Source organism: Lineus longissimus, chromosome 13 (genome assembly GCF_910592395.1).
Source record: "Lineus longissimus chromosome 13, tnLinLong1.2, whole genome shotgun sequence".
NCBI classification, from domain to species: Eukaryota; Metazoa; Nemertea; class Pilidiophora; order Heteronemertea; family Lineidae; genus Lineus; species Lineus longissimus.
The window spans coordinates 2,372,799-2,398,469 of record NC_088320.1 but is presented as its reverse complement, the minus strand read 5'-3'; the positions used below and the strand labels follow the sequence as shown (position 1 = coordinate 2,398,469).

Sequence of the window (25,671 nt, the reverse complement as noted above, 5' to 3'; positions counted from 1 at the left end):
TGAATGATAATAGTCAACTCCAACTGACGAGTACACAATAAAAACAAGACCTAGATTTCAACACTAATAAGTTAAACGATTTAGAAAAGTATGAGTTTTTCTTAGGCAGACATATGCGCACGCGCGACAAAAGGAACCTTTTCACGTGCAGAGGTAATAGAAATCGACGCTCATAACAATAATCATAAAAATAACTCATAGACAGGGACTGTGGCCTTTCAGACGTTCCTGCTCCTTTAGGGTTCCAGATCATTCCCGCTTGAACTTGAACTGAAGTCTTCTTTGTCAAGGCAAGCATAACACTTCATCTGAAGAAAAGAAGAGCACCGGTAACACTGCTTGCTGTGCACAGCATCAACGCGACACCGCGTTCAAGAACCACGACTACTTTCTAATCTAGTATACCAACAGCTTTCAGATTTGTTCTATTTGTTGACTGACACGTAACTTGCGGCGTGGTACATGTATGTACCCAGCTGCATCAGTACATCCGATACTCTGTATTGCATCCATTTTGACCACAGTAAACCAGGGGCAAGCAAGGGGCAATCTGGTATTGATATAATATATGCATGATTGCTCGTGCCTTGCTTCGGCCAGGAACCAACCTACCTTTAGATCTTCCCAACATTCCTTGCAGTAAACGAAGTTACATCCCTTCGTCTCGCAGAAGTAAAAGTCCTTGTTCTCCGGCTCCTTGCAGATGAGGCACTGTTTCTTTCCGAGGCCGAGGACTCGCAGGCAGCCGCAGAGCCGGGGGAAAGTGTGGCGCCATGACATCAAAAGACCCGTCTGCATCTATACAGAGGAATCAGTATATTACAAAGTGCTCCTATGTAGCCTCGCTCCCTCAGCCGGGCGTTAGCAGATGGGTGTTTCTGATTTTTGTATGCCTTTTTGTTTGCCTCCATGCCACAATGGCATCAACCTTTACCAACCAACGTAGGGGATTTTGAATCGGCATTTGTTTTTGTTGCTACTAGAAGCTCCAAGTGGTGTGTTGACAAGGAAAGATTAGAAGAGAAAGACTTACCGAGAGCTTATTTTCTTTCGCCAGCGACTTGACCATGCTTCGCATGTGGTGCACATACCCTCGGCGTTTCTTCAACATTTCGTTGTAAAGGAATAAGACACGTTTCTTCTCCCGCTAAAAACGGAAAACAATGTAGTGCTCAGGGACATGAAGGAATAGAAGACTAACAATATAAAATGTTAATTTGGACATTTTCTTGTCTAGATAAAAACGTATGGTCAATGATAAGTCTGCTAAGCATGCTTTTCACCCATTCATCACACATGTAGTTTGAAGAGTAAAGCCACTATTTCATGGCAGGATAAAATGCTTTGGAGATTTTCTACATTCGGTTTTCGGAAACCTTGAGTTAGACTTAGAGATGGCAGGATTGGTCTTCCACTCTCTTTGCTAAAAACTTACTAAAACCTAGCTGGATAATATTCCTAGGTTTGGGCTAATCATTTTAAAACACAGAGCCGAACCTGTGACATGCTTGCTCATACCTTTGGGTAAAAGAATCCAGCGACCACTCTCCGAAGTCTGAGTCCAAAGGCCTGCACAAGCATGAGGAGCCAGATCCCCCCGTAGATTGCGAGGACTTTGATGAGGTATTCCGTCGGCAGTTTGTGGGGACGGGGAAGACATTCTGTTGAACGAAATGATGGTTCGAAATAAAACCTTATCGCGCCAGGTTCCCTACCTCAGGTGAGTAAAAGACAGGCGACCCTTGCTTTTTGCTGTGTGTTTGCCGACGTCGTAGTAAGTTAAACCCGAGTTCTGGTATCTCTCGACGTTCAGTAACATTACGAATATTTGCCCCTGCCGATTTAGGCATATCGACCCCGGTCAAAGCGGTTCCGTGGGGGTCGATGTTATCAAGATTTGCTCTGATAACCCTTTGGTAAGACAGTTGAACAATGGAAATTTAGGCCTACATGTAGGTGCGAGCGGGCTTTGTTCAAAGACAATAGATGTATTGTGCAAGGCCTGAATTCTTTGTACTGCGATGTGGGGGCGAATAACGTTCATGTTCTGTACGTGTGAATACCATTATCTGACTGATTTCGCCCCGGACAGGTGGCCTACTTACTGAAATTGGACGTTATACTGTTGATGGCGTGTTTCTTGTTGAAGCCGCGGAACAGCGTACGGACCAGGTTGCCGATAAATCCGTTGCCGTAAATGGTAAGTTTAATATGGTGAACGCCTGGAAGATAGTATCCTAAGATTGAGGGTTTTCACTCATAAGTCATGAACATATTGGAAATATCGAGAGAAATATATAGAAAAAACCTGGGACATGCGGAATACCGGGTACGAAGATGGGAAGATTGCAGTGGAGAGTATTTAGGAAAATTGAAAGAGTCTGAATCCGCAAATTCCTCTTTATTTGAAATTCCTCTTTATTCAAACTTCTGTCAATCATGGCGCGGATTCATCCTGGAACTGACATCCAGGATCATTACCTGACAGGAATATTTGTCACGTACCTGTTTGTTTATAATCCACTCTGCTGTTAGAGTAGATTATATTCATGATCTCCCAGATGAGATGATCCACGAAGAAGATCACAAGAATCATGATCAGGCGGAGAAAGAGGGCAGAAGATCCAGTCATCTGAAGGAGATAAATATAATCATCTGTAATGACGTCAGTTTAGGATATTTAGTTTGGCGCTGATCAAATGATGTTGATGATGATGGCATAACGACGATCACGAAAAGGAAATCGTACTCACAAATTTGGACTTTTCGTCACTTGTTAGGCTGCATCGTGTCGACGCAATGACATCCTTCGCCTCGATCTGCTTGAGCGGAAGTAAACCGCGTTTCTTTTGCAATATCCGGCGCTTTTCAATATGGCGGAAGTATGACGTCATGTATTTGTTGTCGAATTGTATGAGGCTGATGTAGTTCTTGTGATACTTGAACGATCTACGAGAAAAGAGTCATGCTTAAAGCAATGCAGGGTCTATAAATAATACGATGGCTCACAGGAATCGTCAAGCTACTGACAATTTGGATTTTTCGGTGGCGAATTTAATATAACATTAATTGATTATACTCATTGTCATGTCATCAGGCTCAACTTCACATCGGGTAATTCCTCCGCCTTTCTAGAGTTTTGATGTCATACAAGGATGGGCACTAGTTCTAGGGTATACAATACGTAATCGATATATATATATATCGTAATAATACATGTGGCCGTTTTTCCGACTTGCCGAACCTATAGTTGATACTCACGACATAAATACGCGAATAAACAAAAAGGACATGAACTGCTTGGCCAAGAACACCACGAAATAAAACCATTCACTTCGTGCCTCAAACTCGTGCGTAATCGCTTTAGAGACATCCTGTGAAGTAGTGACGTCTATAGGCTCTTCTGGCGTTTCAACCTTGTATTGCATTTTGACGTCAAAGTTCTTATCGAAGCCTTTGGCGGCATCGTCAGCCGCCTTGTAGCCCTCTCCGAAGCCTGGGTTTACGGCCTCCATCGAGTTGCAGTTGACACCCGTAATCGACGGTAATACTGGAAAATAAAAATTATACGCAATAGAGAATATGGCTCATTTAAATGATGAATTGTATAACTGAACGCACTCGGTAGCTGAAGAGACGAATGACCTTAAACTACTTGACGAACTACTAAAAAAGAATGACGGCGTATTATTCACCCTTCTCAATACGAGTCCTCTTCCTTTTGCTCATTCCTACCTCTCCCTGCAGGCTGCAGTTTCGAAGCGCCCTGACTGATACTTAAAATTCAACGCTGATGGTTATCAAAGTAGCGTCGACGCACCTTACGCGAAGTACTTCAATCTCCCAATGAGAGGATAACTAGCTTTTGCTGCAGAGCACACGGTGCCAGTGTCACCAAGCAATCGTTATCAATGGCGAGGTTTGGATATTGAAAATACTTACGTCTTGTGATTTCGCAAATTGCCGTCATCTTCATTGGCAAACAAATAATAAAGGCGAAAAGAGTAAACGTCATCTTGCAGCCTTGTTCGGCGTTTTTGAAGAACTGTCTGCATTTTAATACTCCAACATTATAGACGTCTGGAAAACAGGAGTACAAAACCACGTTAGCTTAACAGAGTTGTGCAAAGGTTTATTTAAAAGAGAGGCATAACAACTTGGAGGACGTAATTATTGGAGACGAATTTTGTGCTTTGAACAACCTGTACCAACACTGTGACTTACCCTCGCATCTGTAGTCTAATTTCTTCTCATAGTTTTTCTCATTTTTCGTGGCGACGTCTGCACTTGCGAATTGTTTATACTTTTTCTCAATTCCCGAGGAGCGGCTAAAATCCGAGCCGGCAGCGCCGCCATCTACCTCCCCAGTTCGCCCCTTCAAGAACTTGACCTCTTCTTTGTTTTCCACTTCATTTTCTATCGGCGAAAACTCCTTCTTGACCTGCAGACTTGTGTTATGAACAACTTCTGTCTGGCCCTAAAAACAGAAATTTCAAAACCGTGTTCATGCGTTCATAACAGGTAAACGCCCGAGGCAGTTAATTCTTCAAGGTCATTCCAGGACGGATGTCTGCTCCCGATCCACTGGGCGAGAGGGTTTCATCAAGTTTCTCTTGGTAGTCCGACAAGGATCCCCGAACAGCAAGTTGTCGCCATAATGCGGGCGGAGGTCCCATCCCATGCAGACTGCTATCAGGCACCGTCCTATACCTGAGCGCCAGAGCACCAATAAGAGCAGTTAGAGACGATCGCTCGGCGGTGACCGTTGCCATTCCTTTATTAGAACCTCGACGTATAAATTCACCTCTCGCTAAAAAGTACCCTCGGGGTATCTATAATTGCCTCTCGATTCTTAACAAATAGCCTACCCTCAGATCCATCATGATTTCTTGGATTGGCCGGAGTTTTAGCTCAAGCCTCGTAGCGCTATGGTTAGTTGACAACTCTGTGGAACAACCAATCGATCTTGGGACCTCTCCAGCATGGTACACAATGTTCGCGATGGGACCTGCAAGATCACACGAATGTCTCGAGACAATGAAGATGCTTATGGAATGAATGTTAGAATGAATTATAATGGTGGGACAGGATGTACTGAATCAATTGAGGTAGGTTTAATGAAAATCCAAGAGCAGTTGTGAAAATGAGAGCGATTAGCAACATTTCTCAATATCTTGAACCAAACTATAGGAGTGATTAATCGAAGAGTTCCTGATCCCTAACTTTTACCAAACACAACAATCATACCTGACAAAACGAGTGCGATCGCAAACGTCTGAATATAAGCCCTGCCGGTCTTGCCGCAAAACGTAGGAAGCACCAGCAGCGAGATACAGCGAACCTGGGTGGACAAGGAGTAACCAGTAGCAAGGGAGATACAGATCACACCCCCTAGCGACAGTCGGATGAACCTCGGTAGCAACATTCCGTCGATGACGCCCCAGTAGAGAGCTGAAAAAATCGAGGTCATTGCCAAAAACAACAAGAAAGGTTTGTTTGTTAATTGTTACAAACAGAATGTAGATAGAAATAGGATGCGATTTATCTCGGTCTCCTATCGACAGAAATAGGTACAATGTAGGCCCTATTTTATTTGCATACTCTTAGGTTTGATGAAAATGATGAGAGTAAAGTGCAATATTTCTGAACATCTTGAACCAAACTACTGTATATTGTGTGCCCGGTCAACTCTCCCCTGCATAGAGACTCCCTTTAATACAACATACCGACGCCAAGAGCTAGTCCGAATGGAAAGCCGAGCAGTCGCTTAAGGCAGGCGAATTGATTCTGTGGACTGTGGAGGAACTCGTGGAGTTTGGGACAACCCCTTTTGAAGCAACGCCCCACGGCTGGAAAGTTTTTTAAAGAACGGTGAAATTATACATATATATTATATGCGCCAAAGAATAACATTCCGTTTTACAAGAAGGAAGAGACTTAAAAGCTGCCCAAAAAATCGGCATGAGGAATAGTGGCATTTCAGTTGCACTCGGGGTCAGAAAAAAGCCTAAATGGATGGCGTGATGGTGTACATAATTTTGTCTTCTTCTGACTTGTGTCGCCCTTGTGAGACACTAATCCATTCACAATACCCAAGCAACGGACAGATTTTTACAGGTAGAACAGAATTCGCTGTGGAAATATGTCTACAATTCACGTCTCACCTGGCCACCAAGTGTCCGCGCAGCTGATGCAGGGCATTATTTATTATATATTCTTTCTTCTTCAAAGAATTGCCAAAAAGAGCATTTATTGTGATGGAAAATGAGCAAGACGTCCGCGTCGGTCATGAGAAAAATGTTGACTGGCGTTGGCATGGCACAATGTCATGGAGCCTGCAACGTCGTGACGTCAGTTATGTCATAGCCAATCGTGATCAGTTGATACGATGACGTCATAGATCCTGGTGGAGAGGGTGTTGTTGGCAATGATGGTCACGCACCTGTATTAAAATACGAATTAAATAGTTCAGTTTGAGATCAATTCGTGGTCACCATACCAGTTGAAGATTTACCATGCTCATCATGGTAAATATTTCTCACCGTCCCAATTCACCATGGTAAAGTGCTGTCAGTTTACCTACCATGGTGAATTGTGGATGTACCATGGTAAAATTGAGACACATTTTTCGTAAAGGATATCAAGAGAGAGACCAGGGACTTATTCACGTAGTTGGGGACCGGTAGGATTCGAACCAGCGCAAAAAGACCCAAGCAGCGTCGCCCACCGCCAAACCCCCGGGCTGAATATGTAGCGGCTACCGCTCTCTCAATTGCAACTGTACTTCGGTAGCTCTGTGGTCTGAGGCGCTGACCTGATCGATTTGTTTTTCTTTTTGCGCTGGTTCGAATCCACTGGTCCCAACTCCGTGAAATTGAGCAACTTCAACGAGTCAATACACGATTCTGATAAGACCGCCCAAGGATTTTATTTTTTATTCCAAATCCTAGGGTCCTCTTTATTCTACATATGAAGTGCAACTTTTTGTTGGGGATTGAGAAAGTACGTGTAGTCTCAATCCCAACAAAAAGTCCCAGGGAGCGAAACGACTTGGGGCGAAAAGGTCAGGGAGTGAAACCGGATACCTTCATTTTGAAGCGCCATCTGTCCGAAACTTGTTAAACTATTACTTTCACATGCAATGCAATCGCATGTGTGTTCACATCGTGTCTTTGAAACTAGTCGGCGTTATTTTCCTTTTTGCCCTTAAAACCCGATAATTATTGACCGATACTACTTGGTATGTATTATACATTTTCTAAAGGAAATTTTCTTTGCATTGATTGTTTTAAATCATGTTATTGGCATCGTTTGTTTGCATTCTTGGGAACAAGAAGAGGTATGATGTTCCATCAATAAATCCATTGTATTTTGTAGGATGAAGTGTTAGTGTACTGTAACTGTAACACAGAGAGTCATAGTGTAGTCAGTGTACATCTTGCACTGCACAATGCTCCTCTGGCACTGAATAAACTGTACACTGCATCTCGTACACTGATTGTTAAAAAACGTTGGTGTCTTACTCTTTAGTAATAAGTACCACTGTACTGGGGTTCAGTAAGCCTATGGCTATAGGCCTACATTGATTTGACTGCATCCTCCAAATTAGGGCATGCATGCATGCTGACACTCATTATTCCCTAAAAAAACAAATTTCCCAAAAGTTAAGCCACCCGTATTCAAACTGAGTGAGAGGCAGTGACCAAGCCTCAGCAATTGAAGGCCTTTGACTATACAATCTAGGTCAGACGAGAGGATTAGGCCTATAAATAATGGTTAAGTTACCTTGGCTGTGATAACGGGTTAAACTTTCTCTCTGACACCTGTTGTGTTCACCTGTTGAATACATCCTCAGTTCGTTGGTATCATATCATGACATTCTTTTTTAAAAAAAACCTTAACACCTGCACCCTTTTTCTGGACTTCTCGTAGCTGAACAATGCCAATTTTCAATAATAACTTCTTTTGCTGTTCTATTTCAGGTCTCCTGTAATGAAACTCCATGTTTTAGGTCTGTTATTTCTGGTCTGGATGCTGTGCTTTCTGCCTAGCCCAGGGTAAGTCCCCTCGTTCAATAACAACATAATCAGATGGATAAGCAAACTTTACCAACAATTTGTGTGCTCAAATCCAACATTTCATATTTTCAGCTTGAAATATTCAGACCGATGGGTCGTCCAAGTGAAGGCCGCAGCATCAGCCAATCAAATAGCTGGACGCCATGACATGCAAAACCTCGGTCAGGTCATGAAAGACCATGATTATTACACATTCCAACAAACGAATTTTGCTCAAGATCCGTCCGATAATTTGAGGCGAGATGTGGAGGTATGTATTGAGTCAGTGGTACTGATTAGCATGTCAGATATATCTTACGAAAACAGTACTGTGTACTGTCACACTGTAGATCCCTTTCAGCACCCAAACGAGATAATGAAAGGGACTGTGAGATCTCGACTTCAAAAAGACCTGTTGAGAATTGCTTTCTTTAAAATACTGTTGACACAGACTTTTAATGAATGCTATTTCGTTGTCCAAATCTGTAAATGATTTTGTACATTTCAGGTGCTATGGTTTGAACATGAGGAAGTGCTACAGATCGCTAGCCGGGGTGGAGGGGGTGGTGGCGAGGAAACACCGTCAATCAATGCTGGAGGTCGCAGTGAAGGTCTCCAACTCAACGATACAAAGTGGTTAGACGGGATGCAGTGGTACTTGGTAGGTATCCGCCTGGCTTGATCCAATGTGCATGAAATCGGAACACATTTCCAAGTGCAGGCCTTTCGATTGCACAGACTTCGTTAACACCCTCTATTTTTCATTTTGAATTTGAGCACACCTGTGCCCTTGAAAAATCCATTCATAGGTGAGTAAATCATAAAAGTATTTTAAAAAAATGATTCCGTATGATTATGATGTTATAATATGAAGCCAGATAGAATACTCTTACACTGTTATAGCCTCTAAACATGTGAAATCCTGTATTTCTTTCATTTTTTCTCATTTTCACCTTAACTTGGGCATATTTTAAAAGTACTGTAATTTGGGCACCAGTCAATTTGGGCACACCCTAGAGGGTGTAGCCAGAGTGCAATTGAGAGGCCTGAAGTGGGTTTCCATCTTTGGTATCCTTCCACTGCCACCAAACTATAGATGTCCATTTCTTGTTTCCTAGGATAAATCTTCTCAAGGTAGCCTTCCAACCATGAATGTTCGAGCAGCATGGGAACAGTGTGTTCGAGGTGGTGGAGTCACTGTTGCTGTCGTAGATGATGGAATATTCTATGAGAATGAGGACTTGCAGGACAGGGTGGTGAGTTTCCGTTATGTGCACTTTCCGAGTTGTTCAGTTTTTCCCACGGTTAGTCGATGGTTTCATGCCTCAAACTAGGCATGAAATGGCTTGTAAAGGTGACATTGTTGTGCTGGGTGTTGTTAGAGTCCTTCTGCTTCAGGTTGAACGAGTCTTTGTTTTCATTTTATAGGACCTGGAAGCCAGTTATGATGTCTACACCAACAAGAACGACCCAAAACCACAATCAGAGGAGTGAGTACCATTAGTGGGTCCTCCAGACTCACATTCTTGTTCACTCCGCAAATTTAACTGACGTCAAAGGAAGAAGGATGAAGACGAGTCTGTAGGTTGGCTGTACTAAAAAAGGCAGCCCACTTGGTTAATTCTGATCAGTTTTAGCTTGGTGTCCTGGGGCCTTTTCAGTGGCAGCCATTGATTTTCATTGTCGACTCTGACTCTGTAGCCGTCTGTTATATTTCATCCATACCTCAGTTTTGTTAGTCTTCTCTACTTAAAACAAAGTGCCCGTATTGTTCACTTGTTGTTGACATTCCTTCATGTGGTACCATGTTCTGTTTGCAGTTATGATCATGGCACCAAGGTGGCAGGGATTATCGGCGCCGAGGCCAATGGATTTTGTGGAGTAGGAGCAGCCTTCAATGTCACACTGGCAGGTTAGTATTGTGAAACCCATGATTTGCACTCTTCAGAAGGTCGCCATTGAGCGAGGCACTTTATACTATGCATCTGATCGACCGCGTTTTCGCATGTGGAGTATTGTGTAAAGTTGTTCTACATCCTTGATATTGCGCCCCCTTTGCAATCAATGTGCCACTTCCTCTGTATTTTGCTTCCCCTTGCAGGTATTCGTTTATTAGGAGGTGAAATTACCGACGACTTGATCGCAACTGCCTTGACCAAGACAAAAGATAAAACAGACGTTTATGTGAATAGTTGGGGTCCTGTGATGGACGGCACCATGTTGGGCATCGTTGGAGCAGTGACACAGAAGGCACTAGAGACGACATCAAAAGAGGTCAGTACCGGCTACTCATCTCCCTTCATTAACTCTATTGCCTGGTTTATCTGCCACAACTTTGTTCAGGCTTGAAAACTTGCAGTATGTATCTAGTTCTTCTCTTGTCTTTCTCCAGGGTCGTCAAGGAAAGGGTTCCATCTTCGTTTGGGCTGGCGGGAATGGAGGCGGCACGATCGGCGACAGCTGTGCTTATGATGGCTACGTAAACAGTCGCTACACGATCGCTATCAATGGTGCTACAAGATTCGGCAAGCATTTGGCAACGGGTGAAAGTTGTAGCGCTATTATGGCAACTGCGTATAGCAAGGATGAGAAGAGTAGAGATCCTATTGTAAGTGGTTTGTCTATTCTAAAAGTTATTGATTGTTACACATTAAAGTGTGTTGATCTCTGTCAGCATATGTGGCCCCTGAAGAGAATCTGGTGTTTGACAAAACCAAATTTCTTCATAGTACCTTGTTTTATCAGAAGTGTGTTTCTTTAAGGTAACTACGACTGGGCTCGATGGCTGTACAAATGATTTTGGCAAGTCTTCTGCTGCTGCCGCATTTGGAGGTGGAATCATCTCATTGGCTTTACAGGCAAAGTGAGTAACAAAGGCCACACAAGTTTAAAGCTTTGGATAGGGGGCAACCAGGCAAATTTTCTTCGTCAGAAGAAAGGAAAAGACAAAAACATGCATTCATTTATATCATGTTTGTGAGATCTTTTTTGTCTCGCATCAGTTGTTTTTTGCCTATCCAGGGAGGCATGATTGCTAGGTTTACCAAGGCTGTGGTACCTTATGCCGTGGTCACACTGGGGTTTTAACACGAATTGAATTCGAATTAAAACGTTGATACGTATTGGGGCGTCACACTCAATTCGGTTCATACCGATCTCAATTCGCTTTAACCAACACGGTTCTTAAACCGAATTGAATGCGAATCAGCTAATCCGAATCAACGAAACCGTATTGAGATTTCAAGTGTGACGCGCTTGATACGAATTAAGGTTTTCGATCGCACTGCGCATGCGCCCGGCGCATGGAAAGTGACCTTTGACCGCGGGAACTAGTGCTCCGAACTAGTTAACTGATGTATTTAAATGATCTCATTAACTCAAATCGTTTTTCGTTATGCCATAGAATAGGGAAATATCAACTCCCTTGCACGTGACTTGCATTTCCATTTCCTGGCAAGGTATGTTGCCGCCGGTTCATTGGTCAAAGGTACGCTGGTCAGCAACATCGTCGCGGCGGGGTTTTCCCCGGTTTTGGCCTCGTTTTTCGAGGGCGAGGCCGGGATTCTCCGCATTTAGCGACGGTGGTGTTGACTCGCTGAGGACACTCCTCTTTGACCCGAACTTTGGCAATATATGCATGGCCAGGAGATGGAAATGGTCAAGCACCTTACGCGATTTTAACTTGTTAATAATGACTGTGTGATACTGTGATATTATATACTTATATGTTTTGTACTTGTAAATTTTATTCTCCCATATGGGAGGTTAATAAATAATAATAATAATAATAATAGATGGCGCGTTTTAAACCGATTTGAATGCGTATTCGGGCCAGTGTGACGCGACCGTTCTGAAACTGGATTAACCAATTCGTATTCCGGAGAGCGCTCTACGGAGTTCGGTTTCAATTCGCATCCAGTGTGAACACACCATTAGAGTAGACCCTGCAACATATCTGACTTATCACCTGCTGTGAAACCTTTGAAATTGTTGCTGTAAGCTGATATTTATACCGCAAAACAAATTGATATTTTGACCTTTCAGCCCTGCATTAACATGGAGGGATATCCAGCATCTGATCACAATGACTTCTCTCGCAGTTGAGAAGTTTGAACCAAATGATTGGATTACCAACAAAGCAAACAACAAAGGTATGTGCTGGAGGACCAGACATTTCAATGTTTCTTTTATTTCATTTTTTGGGGGATTTCCTGCTAATTTGAAAAAGATATGGCTGAACAAATGAAAATCTAACAGAATATGCTGTCAGAGCACTTTATGAAGGTATGGCCTCGTTGTGATTTCACAAAACCATGAAATAAAACAGCCAGTGGTCATATATCATTGCAAAGTGCACCCCGTAGATGTGTAATCCTGTAATCCGGTGATCTGACCCTTGTATCAGTTCATATTTATACTTCAGTGAGTCCAACCTTTGGCTTTGGCCTCCTCGATGCTGGAAAACTTGTGCGGTACGCCAAGGATTGGAAATCTGTGGAGCCGGCAATTATGTGTGAGGAGGAGACAACATTTCCCAAAAAGTAAGCGACGACTATCAGTCTTTGAGCTCCTATCTATTTCTTTAGGTCGAGTCGGGATTTTTTACCGCCAGTAGGGTGATTGGACTGGTGTCTCTAATTTATGTTCTTTCCAACATTTTCTTCCAGAACTGCAGTAGGCGTCCATGAAATAGAAATCGGCATTGCCAGTTGTAAGAGCGGCAACATTACATATCTCGAACACGTGGAAGTTTCCTTCAGTCTGAACTACACTGCTCGAGGCTACCTGGCAGCTACGCTAACCTCACCATCTGGAACTGTATCGGGTATCGTTCCTGGACGGCGCAAAGACACAACGGAGACCCAGTTTGATTGGTCGGTGACAAGCGTCCATTTCTGGGGAGAGGCCGGTGATGGGAAGTGGAAGGTCGAGTTCAGGGATGCCTTCAGTGATCTTAAGGGTGAAGGTTTGTGTCCAATATAAGTTTAACCTCGCCAGGATGTGTCAGACGCGTATCGAATTTCACAGTGCCCAATCGAATGAATATACTGGTTACAGGCATCAATAGATTCGCCAAGATACCTTTAACAGAGGTAATGCACTCCTTACACTCAATTTCGCCAGGCACAAAACATCTGGCGTCAAAATATAGGGAATCTATTCTCTCCTCCAGTACAGTCATTCTAATGTTAATTTCTACCACTAAAGTACGACGATTGTTTATTTCAGGCATGATATCAAGTCTAAAGCTTACCCTATATGGAACACAAGCCAACCCACGTGCTGGACAAAACACAAGTTACACGGTCGTCAACAATGGCGAAGCAGCCTGTCCCGTCCTTGCCCCATTTGAGCGGATTCTTGGAGAGATGGACTTCACCCCTCTGTATATTTTTATAGCCTTGATAATCATAATAGCAATAAGTCTCATAGGTTATTTTGTTTGGAAAAAGAAACTGCGCAACCAGAAAAAATGTGGTATGTGCGGTCCCAAGTATCAAGTGGCAAAGGAACATGATAGACAGGTGTAGTTCAGGCTCCAGCTGCAAAAAGAATAAAGCTCAAAGAAATTTAAAGAACATCCTAAAAAAGGGCCATTTCAGCCCCTCTTGAGATTGATCTTGTTGTGTATTAAGATGTCCATTCATACGTTATCGGTGTCCAACTTTCGTCATAGAAACACTAGGTTTTATGTAAACCCAGAGTGTTTTCAATAGCTTACAACACATTTGTTACAGCTAAGAATGAATGATTAATATTTTCTCAATGTGAATGGTATTCTTGTTAGTGTGCTCACCTGATCACGCTCATATCTATTGTTGCCATGGCAACTAACGCTGTTATTTTAAGTTGTACCATCAAATCTAACATAACAGTGAATGATCAAAGCACTCTACCTGTGAGAGGTAGACAGAAGATGAAGTAAATCTGTGCCATAAGTGTTAAAACATCTCACGTGTCCAGTTTACAAGGAAAATGTAATCAGGTCATTTTTGACCAAGGCCAATTTTTTTCACTGTCAAAAGATAGTTTTCTATACCGGATGAAATAATACCCCATGTCCATGCCATTAGCTACATTGTTGGATAAATGTTTGTATATAATAGATCTTAGAGTTGTAAGTTATAGTTTAAACTGCCCGATTATTTTGAAATCTCCCTAAAACATTGGGATACTGAATTCATGGTTTGTTTTTTGACCTAATTAGTGCAAACTTTCGGCCATCTTGCTGCAACGTTATCCCAGGGTGGTGTTGGCCTATTTTTTCCTTAAAATTCTTAGGTTTTGCTATGTAATGTAAATATGTGTGTGCTACAGTGGGACTGGTGAGTGACATTTTTTGGACTTTGACACGCTGATGCTCATGTACCATCTCTTATGCACCCTGTATGTATGTTTATCTATGCAGAATGGGGTGTAATTGTATATAATGCTTCTTTAACATGCATGTAGTGACTGTTTCATGATATACTGTTTCATTGGCAGCTACCAATACAACATTATAAAAATAGGTACGCGGTTTGGGAGTTTTCATTTGTTTTATTTTCAAGCATTTATGTTATGAATCTCAACCAGGGACGGCAGCTCATTGAATAGGTAACCAGCCTTTAATTCTTGGACTCTTGGTGGTTATTTTCTTCATGGCTTTACAATTACAAACTGCTTTCACCTGAAGGCCTTGTGGTGAGTGGTATTTCAATGAAATGAGTCGTAAATGTATCAACTGGTTTTCATAATGAATTAGCAGGGTTTTTTGTCAACAGATTACTTTAAAATTGTTTATCTTACAGCAGCAGTTCCCTGCTTAGATTCAACCAAATGTGTATTCTATTTTTTGAAGAGATTTAACAATCAGTTATTGCTTTAGTTGTACGAATGTATCTGTGTATCTTTATTAGGTGGCTGTAAATTCTTTATCGTGTTGTTTTAATTTCGTTGAAGTGTGTTTTTGCGTGTACATAGTGCGTCATAGTAGAACTGTAAAAAGTCTATGCAAAATGTGTTGATCTTTATCCTCCATCATGTCACCATAACTTTAACCCCGAGACCTGAGACCTGATGTATCAATGTTTACGGTGTGTAATGCACTGTGCCTTGTTTTGGTGGCAGAGGTGGCGGTTATGGAATGGTAACCGATGTTTAATTGGAGGTGTTTTAGAATAGAAATTGATAACTCCCTGTTGGGTATTGGTTGGTTCACTAATCAACAGTAAGTTCAAACTGTCATTTTGCCCCAAAACCCAGGGAAGTGTCTCAGTTATAGCCAACATTATTGAATATTAACACCACCCTTGCCGAGTTTGGTGAGACAATCAATACCTTCAGTTCTGTATCAATTCCTAAATTCAGGGATATCTTATCAATTTGTTCCTTAATGAATGTGCTGTCAGGTGTTGTTGTGTCTTGGAAATAAAGTCACTTTAACTATTTTGGCGTTCATTGAATTATTTCATTGGGTATCTCCTGTTGAAGGCTTCAACAGTAATCTGGAGCTTCTTAAGTTCCTTCAAGATCCGATAGGTGGGCAAATGAGAAAATGATGGCGCTTCTTCAGTTCCTTCAAGATCCGATAGGTGGGCAAATGAGAAAATGATGACGCTTCTTCAGTTCCTTCAAGATCCGATAGGTGGGCAAATGAGAAAATGATGGCGCTTCTTAAGTTTCATCAAGATCCGATAGGTGGCCAAAGAGAAAATGATGGGGCTTTTTCAGTTCCATCAAGATCCGATAGGTGGCAAATGAGAAAATGATGGCGCTTCTTAAGTTTCATCAAGATCCGATAGGTGGCCAAAGAGAAAATGATGGGGCTTTTTCAGTTCCAATAAGATCCGATAGGTGGGCAAATGAGAAAATGATGACGCTTCTTCAGTTCCATCAAGATCCGATAGGTGGGCAAAGAGAAAATGATGGCGCTTCTTAAGTTCCTTCAAGATCCGATAGGTGGCCAAAGAGAAAATGATGGGGCTTTTTCAGTTCCATCAAGATCCGATAGGTGGCCAATGAGAAAAATGATGGCGGACGATGGAATGGAAAGCTACTCCCCCGAGCTAAAAATGGGGGGAAATGATGATGATATGGACAGCCCAGCTCCCGCAGGAAGAAAGGTATAAAAGAGTGATACCACAGGCTTCGAATAAAACTAAAATTAGAGCGATCCGTTCTTTTACACGGTCACAAAAAGCCAGAAACTGTCCGACTTCCTGTCCTATTTTACCTTTTTCTCTTCATTTCAGTATAAATATCTGCGTCAATGGATGGATATTACTCTGACAGAACCGGAGAAGAGAATTGGGACGTCAATGAAACTCCAGGAAACATTCATAGTATATCTGGTTGAAACAAGGTATGATTTGAAACTGTGAAATTGGTTCCTAAACAAGTGGCATAAGAGCTCTAGCTGTCCTAGTACTTGTCGTCGTGGTTTGAACTGGAGATCAGATGGACTGGAAGTAATGCATCCTAAATTATGGATGTGATTCTCAAAGCATCACACCTAGTATACTCTACTCTTGGCTAGTTGTCCTCAATGGTTCCATTCTTTTTCTTACAAGGGTGAAAGATCCCACCATGAAGTTCATTGGCGAACCCACCTGTGCCCTCTGGAGGAGATACAGTGAATTTGAGCTGCTAAGGAACTACCTGGACATCATGTATCCTTCCATAATTGTACCTCCGCTTCCAGAGAAAAGGGTATGTATGCAACTGTAGACACAAATAAAGGAAGGGGTGGTCCAGCTGTAAAATTCAAAGCTATGTTAGAGCCATTATTCCATTGATGCAGCTCAATCTTCTGGTGAATAGTTTTGTTTATCAATTTCCTTGCATGGAATATTTTCTGCAGAATCAAGGTGGAGAAATAAGACAAACTTGTGACTTGTTGTTTTTTAGATGTGTTGGAATGGATGAAAGTTTTATCAGATGAAGTGATGTCATTGCTGTACAAGTTAGGCATTTCTCATGCGAGGAGTTTTCTTGCTGTTGATTGTTACCGGATGTACTCTATACTGCTTTTCTTTAACTTTTGTGTTTGCTTTTCTAGACCCCCAATTTGGTAACTCTTACTCTTTGCTGTTTGCATATAATCCCTCCCCCATAATAAAAATAATACCATCGCCTAATGATACCATACCCATCGCTTCCTGTGGTGATCTAAAGCCCATTTGTAAATGTTTTGGCTGAATCGAAAAAAACCTGTTTTGTTACAAAGCACAAATCAATAAAAACCAAATGTCAAAGAAATCCAAACAGTAGTTCACACTCCAGAACCCAAAATGATACAGACAAACCATTTATGAAGGGACTGCATGCATAGTATCCTCTACCAGTTGTTTTTGACTGTCTGATAGGTTATTAGGAAGAATCTTTCGTGTCATTTTCAGTGGAGGTTACCCGCAGGAGGGCATGATAGCTTGGTTCGTGTTACATCATATAGTTGTTATGCTTCCAGTTCAACTTCTGCATTCTGCTTTGCAATCATCGCATTGGAGAATCAATTCCCCAGCCTTTCGAGAATCAGATTGGCCTTCCAACTTGCCGAGCTGGTCTGTCTGTCGAAGGAAAACGCTTGCATATTTTGACTGCTTTACATGTGATCCGCACAATTTCCAAGGCACCATCCAGGGGAATGCTCAGCAAGTTGGAAGGCTTACCTTGAAGACACAAGAATAGGATAATATTATCCATTGGTTGGAGAACTGATTCTCCTTGTTGATCATGTATACCTGCAGGTGTGGCCAGTGTTACAATAGTCGTCATTGTTAGTCTAGTATTCACCTTCATCCCGTTCTCCCCACATCCGTTGATCCCTTTGAAAACGTAAAATGCAATGTAAAAATGCAAGACTTTCGCACTAATGTATTTTAGCGATTTGTGAAAATATCTAAAACATTGACTCATCTATCACATTTAAACCACCAAACACATGTCAAATGAGTATAAGAAAGTCTATTTCAGCCTCAAATTCATCCTTATTTGGACTAAATAATGCATACAATCGATCCCAGAAAGTGTCTTAGGGGTCGATGTGCATTTTTTGCGGCATTATCTCTACATCAGACAATGTCACTTTCAGACACCATCAGCGACAACCCGCTTTGAGGAGAAGTTGGAAACCCTGATACTCATATACGATGAAGTCTTCAGCACCTCTTACTAAGGTGGAAAGTATCAGTTCTCTAGCTAGAGTATTCTAATGTATGTTTCTTTTCAGATGAGTTATGCCTGGCAGAATGTCTCCTCAGATAAATTCGACCCTGATTACATCGAGAGGCGGCGTTCTGGTTTAGAGAACTATCTCGTCCGAATTGCTATGCATCCGACCCTGAGTAAGGATGAGATGTTCATGGCATTTTTAAGACAGGAGGAAGGGTGGAAGGAGTCACTTTATGCTACTGATTATTACAGCAAGGTAAATAAATCAACAAGGTTTTGAGCGCTATTTACAGCATTTTCCTGAATAATCTCAAGAACTTTCTTCAAGATATTTTACATTTGACACATCCCGGCCTCACACAAACTCTCTGCTCCTGCTCTCAACCTCCCAAGAAAACTACACTTGCCATCTTCTGATCTTATGTTTCTTCTCCTTTTCCAGGCTGACTCCCGATTAAAAGCCATAAGTGCTTCATACAGGATACGTAAAGCCGACCGGACATTTGATGAACTGAAGAACTACGCAAATGACCTTCAGACAAATACATCAAATGTTTTGAGAATACGAGCTGTGAGTTGTACATTTCATGAAATAGTATTTCGTTTATCAGTCTAGTGTTTCTCTCCAACCACAACACCTTGCCGCTCCTCATTCCTGGCGAGGCCTTTTATCTTACTCTTCCCACGACTGATGGTATGTTCATTGCTACCTTCATTGACAGGCCTTTCGATTACATCATTTTCACACCGCTATACGGTGTAGGAAATTTGACATGTCCCCAAATTAGGCCCTGAAAAAATGTCCCCAAAATAGAAAAAAAAAAAAAAAAAAAAAAAAATTTTTTTAAGGGGTAATTTGACCCCTGAAGCTTTTTTTGACACCTTAAATGACCAAATCTCATCCTAAATGGCCTAATTTGATACTTTTCATCTTAAAATTATGAGTTTTCAGGTGCATGTGACAATGTCAGTCAATAAGGACGTCGATGTTCAAGCAAATTGGCACGACGAAATGTCCCCAAATTAAGCTAAAAAGCAAAAAAACATGTCACCAAAATAGGCTAAAAAAATACAGGGTGTAGAGGTCTCCATGTAATTGAAAGGCCTGATTGATATTATTTCATCACTTCAGAAAATGGCTGACAGCTTATACGGTATCCACAAGGTTCATGCAAACTACGGCCGAGTGTTTAGCGAATGGAGCGGGATAGAGAAAGAAATGGGAGATGGTCTTCAGCGTGCGGGACACTATATGGACGTGTAAGTTGGGAAAAAATACTGATGAAAGTTACAGTTCAGTTCGGTTACAAATACTGTTACACATGTTGTTCACATCGAAATGAGGCAATTTGACGAGTCATTATAAACCACCTTAGGTGGGTTTCATCAACACAATGCTAGACACTACTACTATAGATCCATGCACTTGATTGGGAACAACGTTTACATGACGTAGTGTTGGCCGTCGTCACGTCACCATGCATTTTACATCAGTGTAACGTGACGTGACGCGACGTTTTCGTAAACGTTGTTCCCAATCAAGTGCATGGATCTATAGTAGTAGTGTCTAGCATTGTGTTGATGAAACCCACCTCTCCTCAAAATTTCGTTTCCCAGATTTTAGTATCAATTGTTTTCAGTTTCTCCTCCGCCATAGATGGAATCCTGGAAGACGAGGAACAATTCGCCGACCAGATCAAGGAATATTATGCATACGGAGATGCACTACGGACGGTGTGCCGAAAACAAGAGCTCATACAACTGAAGTTAGAAAAGGCAGAAGATGCTTTGTCTTACAAAAATACACAGAGAGAACAAGTGGTGAGTTTATTTTAGGTATTTCAAAGCATAAACAACCGGCTTGATATTGTAGTCACTTCAAATGCAGTCCATAAAAGAAACTTTTCTTGGGATCAATTTGGAGTGTAATCTGTACTTGCACAAGCACCTGATGCTAATTTACGTAAAATGAGATTTAAATTTTATTCCAGTCGACTGGTAAGCATGGGTTCTCCTTTAGCGGGATGAAGTCACGAATATTTGGTGGGGACACGCCCGAGGTTCGAGAACAGAAGTTACAAAAAATTGAAGAGGAGATTGATGAATGTGAAAAACAGTTGAAACTAGTCAATGAGGAGGCACAGTAAGTGTTTGAGGTTTTCTGTTGATTTCAAGAACTTGGTCTTCTTCAATGTTCACTCATAGAGTTCCACAGTTGAACTTAGTGGATTAATGTTTAGTCAGGGAGAAGTCAAAAGTGTACAGGGCCATTGTATCATCAGCGGCTTCCATTAGATCTTCACAAAGACTTGCTACCGCACCATCTCAGTTCACTAAACTTATCTTTGAAATGACTTTTCCAGGCTGTTCACCGAGTTAGCCCTAGCGGATATTGAGCGATTCAGGAAGCAGAAAGTCAAAGATATAAAAGAGTCCTGTACCAATTATGCTGTGATGCAAGTTGAAAAATGTAAAAAGGTAAGAGTGACAAGCGCTGGCTTTATTGTAGTTGCAGTCAACTTCAAACAATTGAAGAAATCAGGTCTATCTTGTCCATTATTTGACTTCACTTTGGGGTAGATAATCAAGTCTAGATGACACAAACATTACAAGCATAATTTACATGAAGAACTTTGCACTAGCCCCCTTCAGCTTTCCTTCTTGGGAACCTCCCTTTGCTGACATATCTTCTGGCTGATTAAGATCGCATTCTTGATATCTTGCTACTATTCCATATAGTAATGTGAACTATCTGTTTTTCAGTCTATCCAGATTTGGCAAAATGCTCGGGAATGTTTCCTAAAAATGTGATTTGACTCTAAGGATTCCGGAACTTGTGCAAACGAAATCGATAATTCGATCAATATTTGGATGATATTCATGCTGTATTGTGCTGAAGCTGGCCCTATTTCAATTATGTGCGAGTTGTCAAGATGAAGTCTCTGATGCTGTGATTCTTGGAGTTGTGATCCAAAAACTGACGATAGGGAGGGCGGACTCGGATTGGTCCTCTGTAAATCCCTCCTGGGAAGTTCCTAAGTTATAAGACTGTTATCTGTATTTAGTAGATTTTGTTGGATTGATCCTGTCACATGGTTCGTGGCATAACCGATAGTTACCATCTGATGCAGGCCTGTTGGCAGGGCCTTGGGGCAGGGTTAGGGAGTTTCCTCAAAAAGGTCATGCAAAATCATACGCTTAGTTGTACATGTTCATGGTGTAAATTAAGTTGGTTCTAACTTTCTGGCCTTACAGTATTACTTTGGCCACAATGGTTTTAATGAGTCTTTAGAACTAACCTGTTCTTCTCCAGAACAGAGTTCTTCTTTGGCATGTGCAGAACGGTTTATTTTTAAGCTGTTAAACAGCTTAAAAATAGTCATATTCATAATGATTGCTAAAACATATTGTGTATTGCTAAAATATATTGTGTATAATATTTATCTAATCATTCCATTGTTAATTAGTGCAATACATCTTATGTGCTGTCATTCCAACCTTGACTATTGTACATCAACTCGTGTACACAGTAGGGGGCTGTCCATAAAGTTTGTAGTGGGGGGGGGGAGGGGGGCAAGGGGAGTTGATGCCAGTTGTGTACAGGGGCGGAGGAGGGTCATTCATATGTAAATGAATTTAGACCAAAACTTGTATCGATTAGATATAAAGTTGTATTCAATAAAACATATCTGTAATTAGAAGAACTATTGATTCCATTTATTTTGTTGCTCATAATTTGTAATGAATATCAGCAAATTTCAGTAGTCTGTGCCGTGTCAGTTGAAATGAAAGTGTGGCGACGATAAGCCTGGAACCCAGTGAAGGGATTGATGCCCCTGGCCTGCATTGAATAAGAGGTAGACTCCCTTGGCAGCCCATTGCGTCTCCTAATTTGGTCTCGGTTAGGGTGAGGAACGAGGCCAGTCCACTGCGTCCGGAGTGTACCAAGAGGTGGCTTTTGGATTTTGTCTCCACCCAACTCTGCCTACCATTTCGTTACTGCAGAATGGCAGATTTATTAGAAAACTTTAATTTTGGGCTGAGTCACAGGCACGTGGAAGTAGGAGCTCAATAGGCAACCAATTGACAGTTCTTATTTCCACTTGCCTGTGGCTGGAATAACAGCTCTAATAACTTGCACACTGCCCCAAGTCGAGACCATGTCTCTTGAGGATATGGGTTGAATGAGTCATATAACTTGAGGAGGATATGGTTGCATAATAACACCATTAGTGAGACCTATTGTGAATTGTGAGATAGTCCCTTTAAATCAGGGGTGTCAGAATTGACATTTGTTGCCTACCCCTCTAGGACAAATTGAAAACATAGGCTATCACGCATGCGCAATGTTAGCCTCCTTCCGAAAGAGAGCCCGGTAGGTGTTTGGCGTTGCAGACTCTTGAAATAATCAGTCTTATTTCCAATTAAAGACGAATCATCATCTAATATTAAAGTGTGCATTTGATAGAATACATTCATATAATCCTTTCCAACACTCGATTTTATTGTTACAGCTCTTAGATTTTGTGACGTTTGTGTCAAAACTTGAAGGTCATTTTCGCCGGTTCGCTGTATAAATGTATGTGTAATGTATTTTCAGTGTACACAGTGTAGCGACCGAGAAGCTCCAATAAAACTACCAAAATGTACGGTTTAGCCCGCCTCGTCGCCCCAGTCTCAAGGACCATGGTAAGTTGTTAATCAACGCTGTCTACTTATTTATGATTGAACCTCATCTTACGCTGTAGATGCCTGCAACAACCGTTCGTTTGATAAGGCGGACATTTTTGTTCTGACCTTCACCTTGAATTTGTTTGCCCTTCGGATGCCGGACCGGTGCTGACTGTGCTGTCCAAAAAGCTACCCCTTGGGCCTAACGCACAGCCATGTCAATGCAAAAATATGACTCCTGCCATAAATGGAGATGTATGGTGATGACTTGACTGATGTGGCGAGATGATGAGCTTCTGTTCTGAACTGAATTGTCTCGTGTCACCGTGTGGACGTGATACTTTTCAAATGTCTTAATAGTTAATACACCAACCGGTACTCAACCCCTACTATTACTAAAAGATAAAATATTCTCTCTTCCAGGTTGCCAGCAACCGTGCTGTCCTTCGACCTCTCGGCAGTGTGATGACAACACGAACACAACCAGAAGAAGTACAGTCTAGAAGTCTAATGACCGTCAGCAACAATGTCTCGGGCCTCAATTTATCATTGAACTCAAAAGTCTTATCAGTTCTTAATAATCAGGTACACTATGTCACTATGTTTGTCAGACTCAAACTAGCAATATGGAATTAGTTGTACGTTTTCTGAATTTCCTCAATCAATCTGACGGCTAAAACTCGGGTAAAATTAAAATTTCAAAAAGAGAGTAGGCCTACCCTTCCTGAGGTTACTGCATATTGCTTTGTGGTCTCTTTGAGTTCAATTTATCTCGAAACTATTCACCCCAATTTATATTTTTGTGCATTTCAGATCGCCAATTTCCAGACAACTGCAGCTCAACGAGATATCGATCAGGCCGCAAAATACATTGGTGCTGGTGCAGCCACAGTAGGAGTAGCTGGATCAGGTACGTAGGAGATGTGTTGATAATTTAGATATTTGGAGTGGTGGGAAGGACTACTACAGAATACTCCAGTGATCAATGAACAGAAGTTTACCAATAAGGCAGCCCATATTTGTGAAAGACTAGGTGGCACCATGGAGGTACCAAATCTTCTTTGGTGGTACAATGTTCAGTAATAACAAAATGACTTATGTTTTCCTTTTTGAATTGCAGGAGCTGGTATCGGCAGTGTATTTGGTAACTTAGTTATTGGTTACGCCAGGAACCCCGGACTAAAACAGCAACTCTTCTCCTACTGCATCCTGGGATTCGCCCTGTCCGAAGCCATGGGTCTCTTCTGCCTTATGATGGCTTTCTTGATCCTATTTGCCTTTTAAGTATGCGACTTCTTAGGAAATAATAATTTTGGACGGTTGAAAGTGTGAATATTTAACTATGTAAATGACACTAAGGATCGTAGTTGTCTTCACAATCTTTGGACATTTCTAGTTTGTGCTCTAGAAGGATCCTGTTACAACCAGTTGAGCAGTCACTGATTTTGATTCTTTTTAGTGGACCATTGCCTGTTGGATGTGAAATTTCCTCCTCTGGCCAGCCCCCTTGTCTTGATGAATGCTACCTCAATTCATGGCATGAATGCTACCTCAGTCAGGGGTGCTTGTTGCTTATAAAGACCAATGATGGCTTACTGTTGCATGTCAAGCATGACTTTTAAAAGGGTGGGGGAATTTCCAATCTAACTTGTCTGTAAATTATTATCATGTACATATTGTCTCTGCTCTCGAAGTGGCTGTCGACAGCCCTCGATTGAGGGAGTTTCAACAGTCACTTGACCCTCAATTGAGATTGCCTACCTTAAACTGGAGGCCCTCTCAATTCATAACTTTCTGGGGGTTGTTCTCTCCATGTGCTAAATCCTGTGCAGAAGTCAAAGGATCGAAATCTGTGATTGCACAACATGCCAATTCCAATATTGAGGAACAAGCTGGGTCGATATCATTGTACAGAATTTCTAGAAAACGTTCCTGGTCATAACAAAAGGTAATAAATTGGTTGATTCTGTAGATTTTGTCTAAATACTTCGTTGATTTTCATTACTATGAGAAGATCCAATACCTGCTCGTCCGACCTGAGACAGGTTGGTGGAGCTGAAAGCATCAATTTGGCCTGTGGTTGGGACCAGGGGACAACCTGATTTTGTTAGGTTGTGACCGTTGTTTTGGCAAGACGGACTGCCTGGCCCAGGTCTGTCTGGTTGTGACAACACCTGCTCTGCAAGACTTGCGTCAAGGGCATGATCGGTCTGATTGTGACTGTCCCATCTTTCACTGTTCTGGCAAGACTGGGGCAGCCTGGACACAGAAGGTCTGCTCGTGTCTCAATTCTCACTGTGTTGCAGTCGGGGGCTGACCAGTCTGGTTGTTGTGACATGTCTCCCTCATGGTGGCCAGTCAGGCCTGAATTTGTCTTCCGTGGAAGACTGTCATCGCCGCATTTTGTCTCGGTGGTGGTTGTCCGTTCGTTCCTTCAGAGCTAACCTTTGGCTGGGAAGCCTTGAAGCTTCGACTGATGGGCAGTTGGATGTATGATTATCCCAGTCTAAAATAATATGGAAAAAAGTTCTTGTCGATGCTGCATGTTCCGTACTCAAGATTAGGGTGATGTGATAAATGTAGTAATTCCCAGCAGCAGCCAACCTAAGAGATCACACCTTGACCCGAATGTTATAAGATCGCTAAATCACTCTCGATAGTGGTGACGCAAACGCATGAGAGTCAGGATGAAGAGATCACTACGTGTACCTTATTCTGACTGTCTCATCCTGAGCTGGTTGCGGGTGTTCCATCTCTCTCAACGTGGTTGGCAAGAAAGTGGAGCTGCCAG

At 41.9% G+C, this 25,671-nt stretch overlaps 4 protein-coding genes across 5 annotated transcripts; 3 read left to right on the top strand and 1 right to left on the bottom strand.

The window, feature by feature from the left end:
- Positions 1–414: 414 nt before the first annotated feature.
- LOC135498334 (protein sneaky-like) lies at positions 415–6,201 on the bottom strand. The gene is made up of 13 exons (XM_064788588.1): positions 6,165–6,201; positions 5,727–5,849; positions 5,248–5,451; positions 4,869–5,008; positions 4,225–4,477; positions 3,943–4,080; positions 3,262–3,550; positions 2,754–2,949; positions 2,506–2,632; positions 2,106–2,222; positions 1,519–1,661; positions 1,034–1,147; positions 415–798 (listed from the first exon to the last, which is right to left on the bottom strand). Exons 1-13 carry the CDS (start codon positions 6,199–6,201, stop codon positions 415–417), a joined length of 2,265 nt encoding a protein of 754 aa, XP_064644658.1.
- Positions 6,202–7,145: 944 nt separating this feature from the next.
- On the top strand, positions 7,146–15,485 carry LOC135498029 (proprotein convertase subtilisin/kexin type 6-like). The gene is made up of 14 exons (XM_064788158.1): positions 7,146–7,240; positions 7,983–8,057; positions 8,151–8,328; positions 8,566–8,718; positions 9,176–9,313; positions 9,486–9,547; positions 9,878–9,969; positions 10,159–10,331; positions 10,450–10,665; positions 10,820–10,920; positions 12,102–12,208; positions 12,481–12,598; positions 12,725–13,023; positions 13,287–15,485. Exons 2-14 carry the CDS (start codon positions 7,993–7,995, stop codon positions 13,586–13,588), a joined length of 2,004 nt encoding a protein of 667 aa, XP_064644228.1. The 5' UTR covers positions 7,146–7,240; positions 7,983–7,992; the 3' UTR covers positions 13,589–15,485.
- A 580-nt stretch (positions 15,486–16,065) lies between these two features.
- On the top strand, positions 16,066–21,764 carry LOC135498185 (sorting nexin-4-like). Of its 2 annotated transcripts, XM_064788386.1 has the most exons (11): positions 16,066–16,162; positions 16,292–16,401; positions 16,610–16,748; positions 17,438–17,470; positions 18,268–18,465; positions 18,652–18,780; positions 19,342–19,469; positions 19,850–20,030; positions 20,201–20,352; positions 20,573–20,687; positions 20,973–21,764. In XM_064788386.1, exons 1-11 carry the CDS (start codon positions 16,067–16,069, stop codon positions 21,018–21,020), a joined length of 1,329 nt encoding a protein of 442 aa, XP_064644456.1. In that variant the 5' UTR covers position 16,066; the 3' UTR covers positions 21,021–21,764. The 2 variants fall into 2 exon arrangements, with proteins under 2 accessions (XP_064644456.1, XP_064644457.1); XM_064788387.1 differs by lacking the exon at positions 17,438–17,470.
- A 787-nt stretch (positions 21,765–22,551) lies between these two features.
- Positions 22,552–24,864, top strand: LOC135497800 (ATP synthase lipid-binding protein, mitochondrial-like). Its single transcript, XM_064787722.1, has 5 exons — positions 22,552–22,584; positions 22,810–22,898; positions 23,304–23,465; positions 23,694–23,790; positions 24,001–24,864. The coding sequence occupies exons 2-5, from the start codon at positions 22,854–22,856 to the stop codon at positions 24,162–24,164; spliced, it is 468 nt and encodes a 155-aa protein (XP_064643792.1). The 5' UTR covers positions 22,552–22,584; positions 22,810–22,853; the 3' UTR covers positions 24,165–24,864.
- Positions 24,865–25,671: the final 807 nt, after the last annotated feature.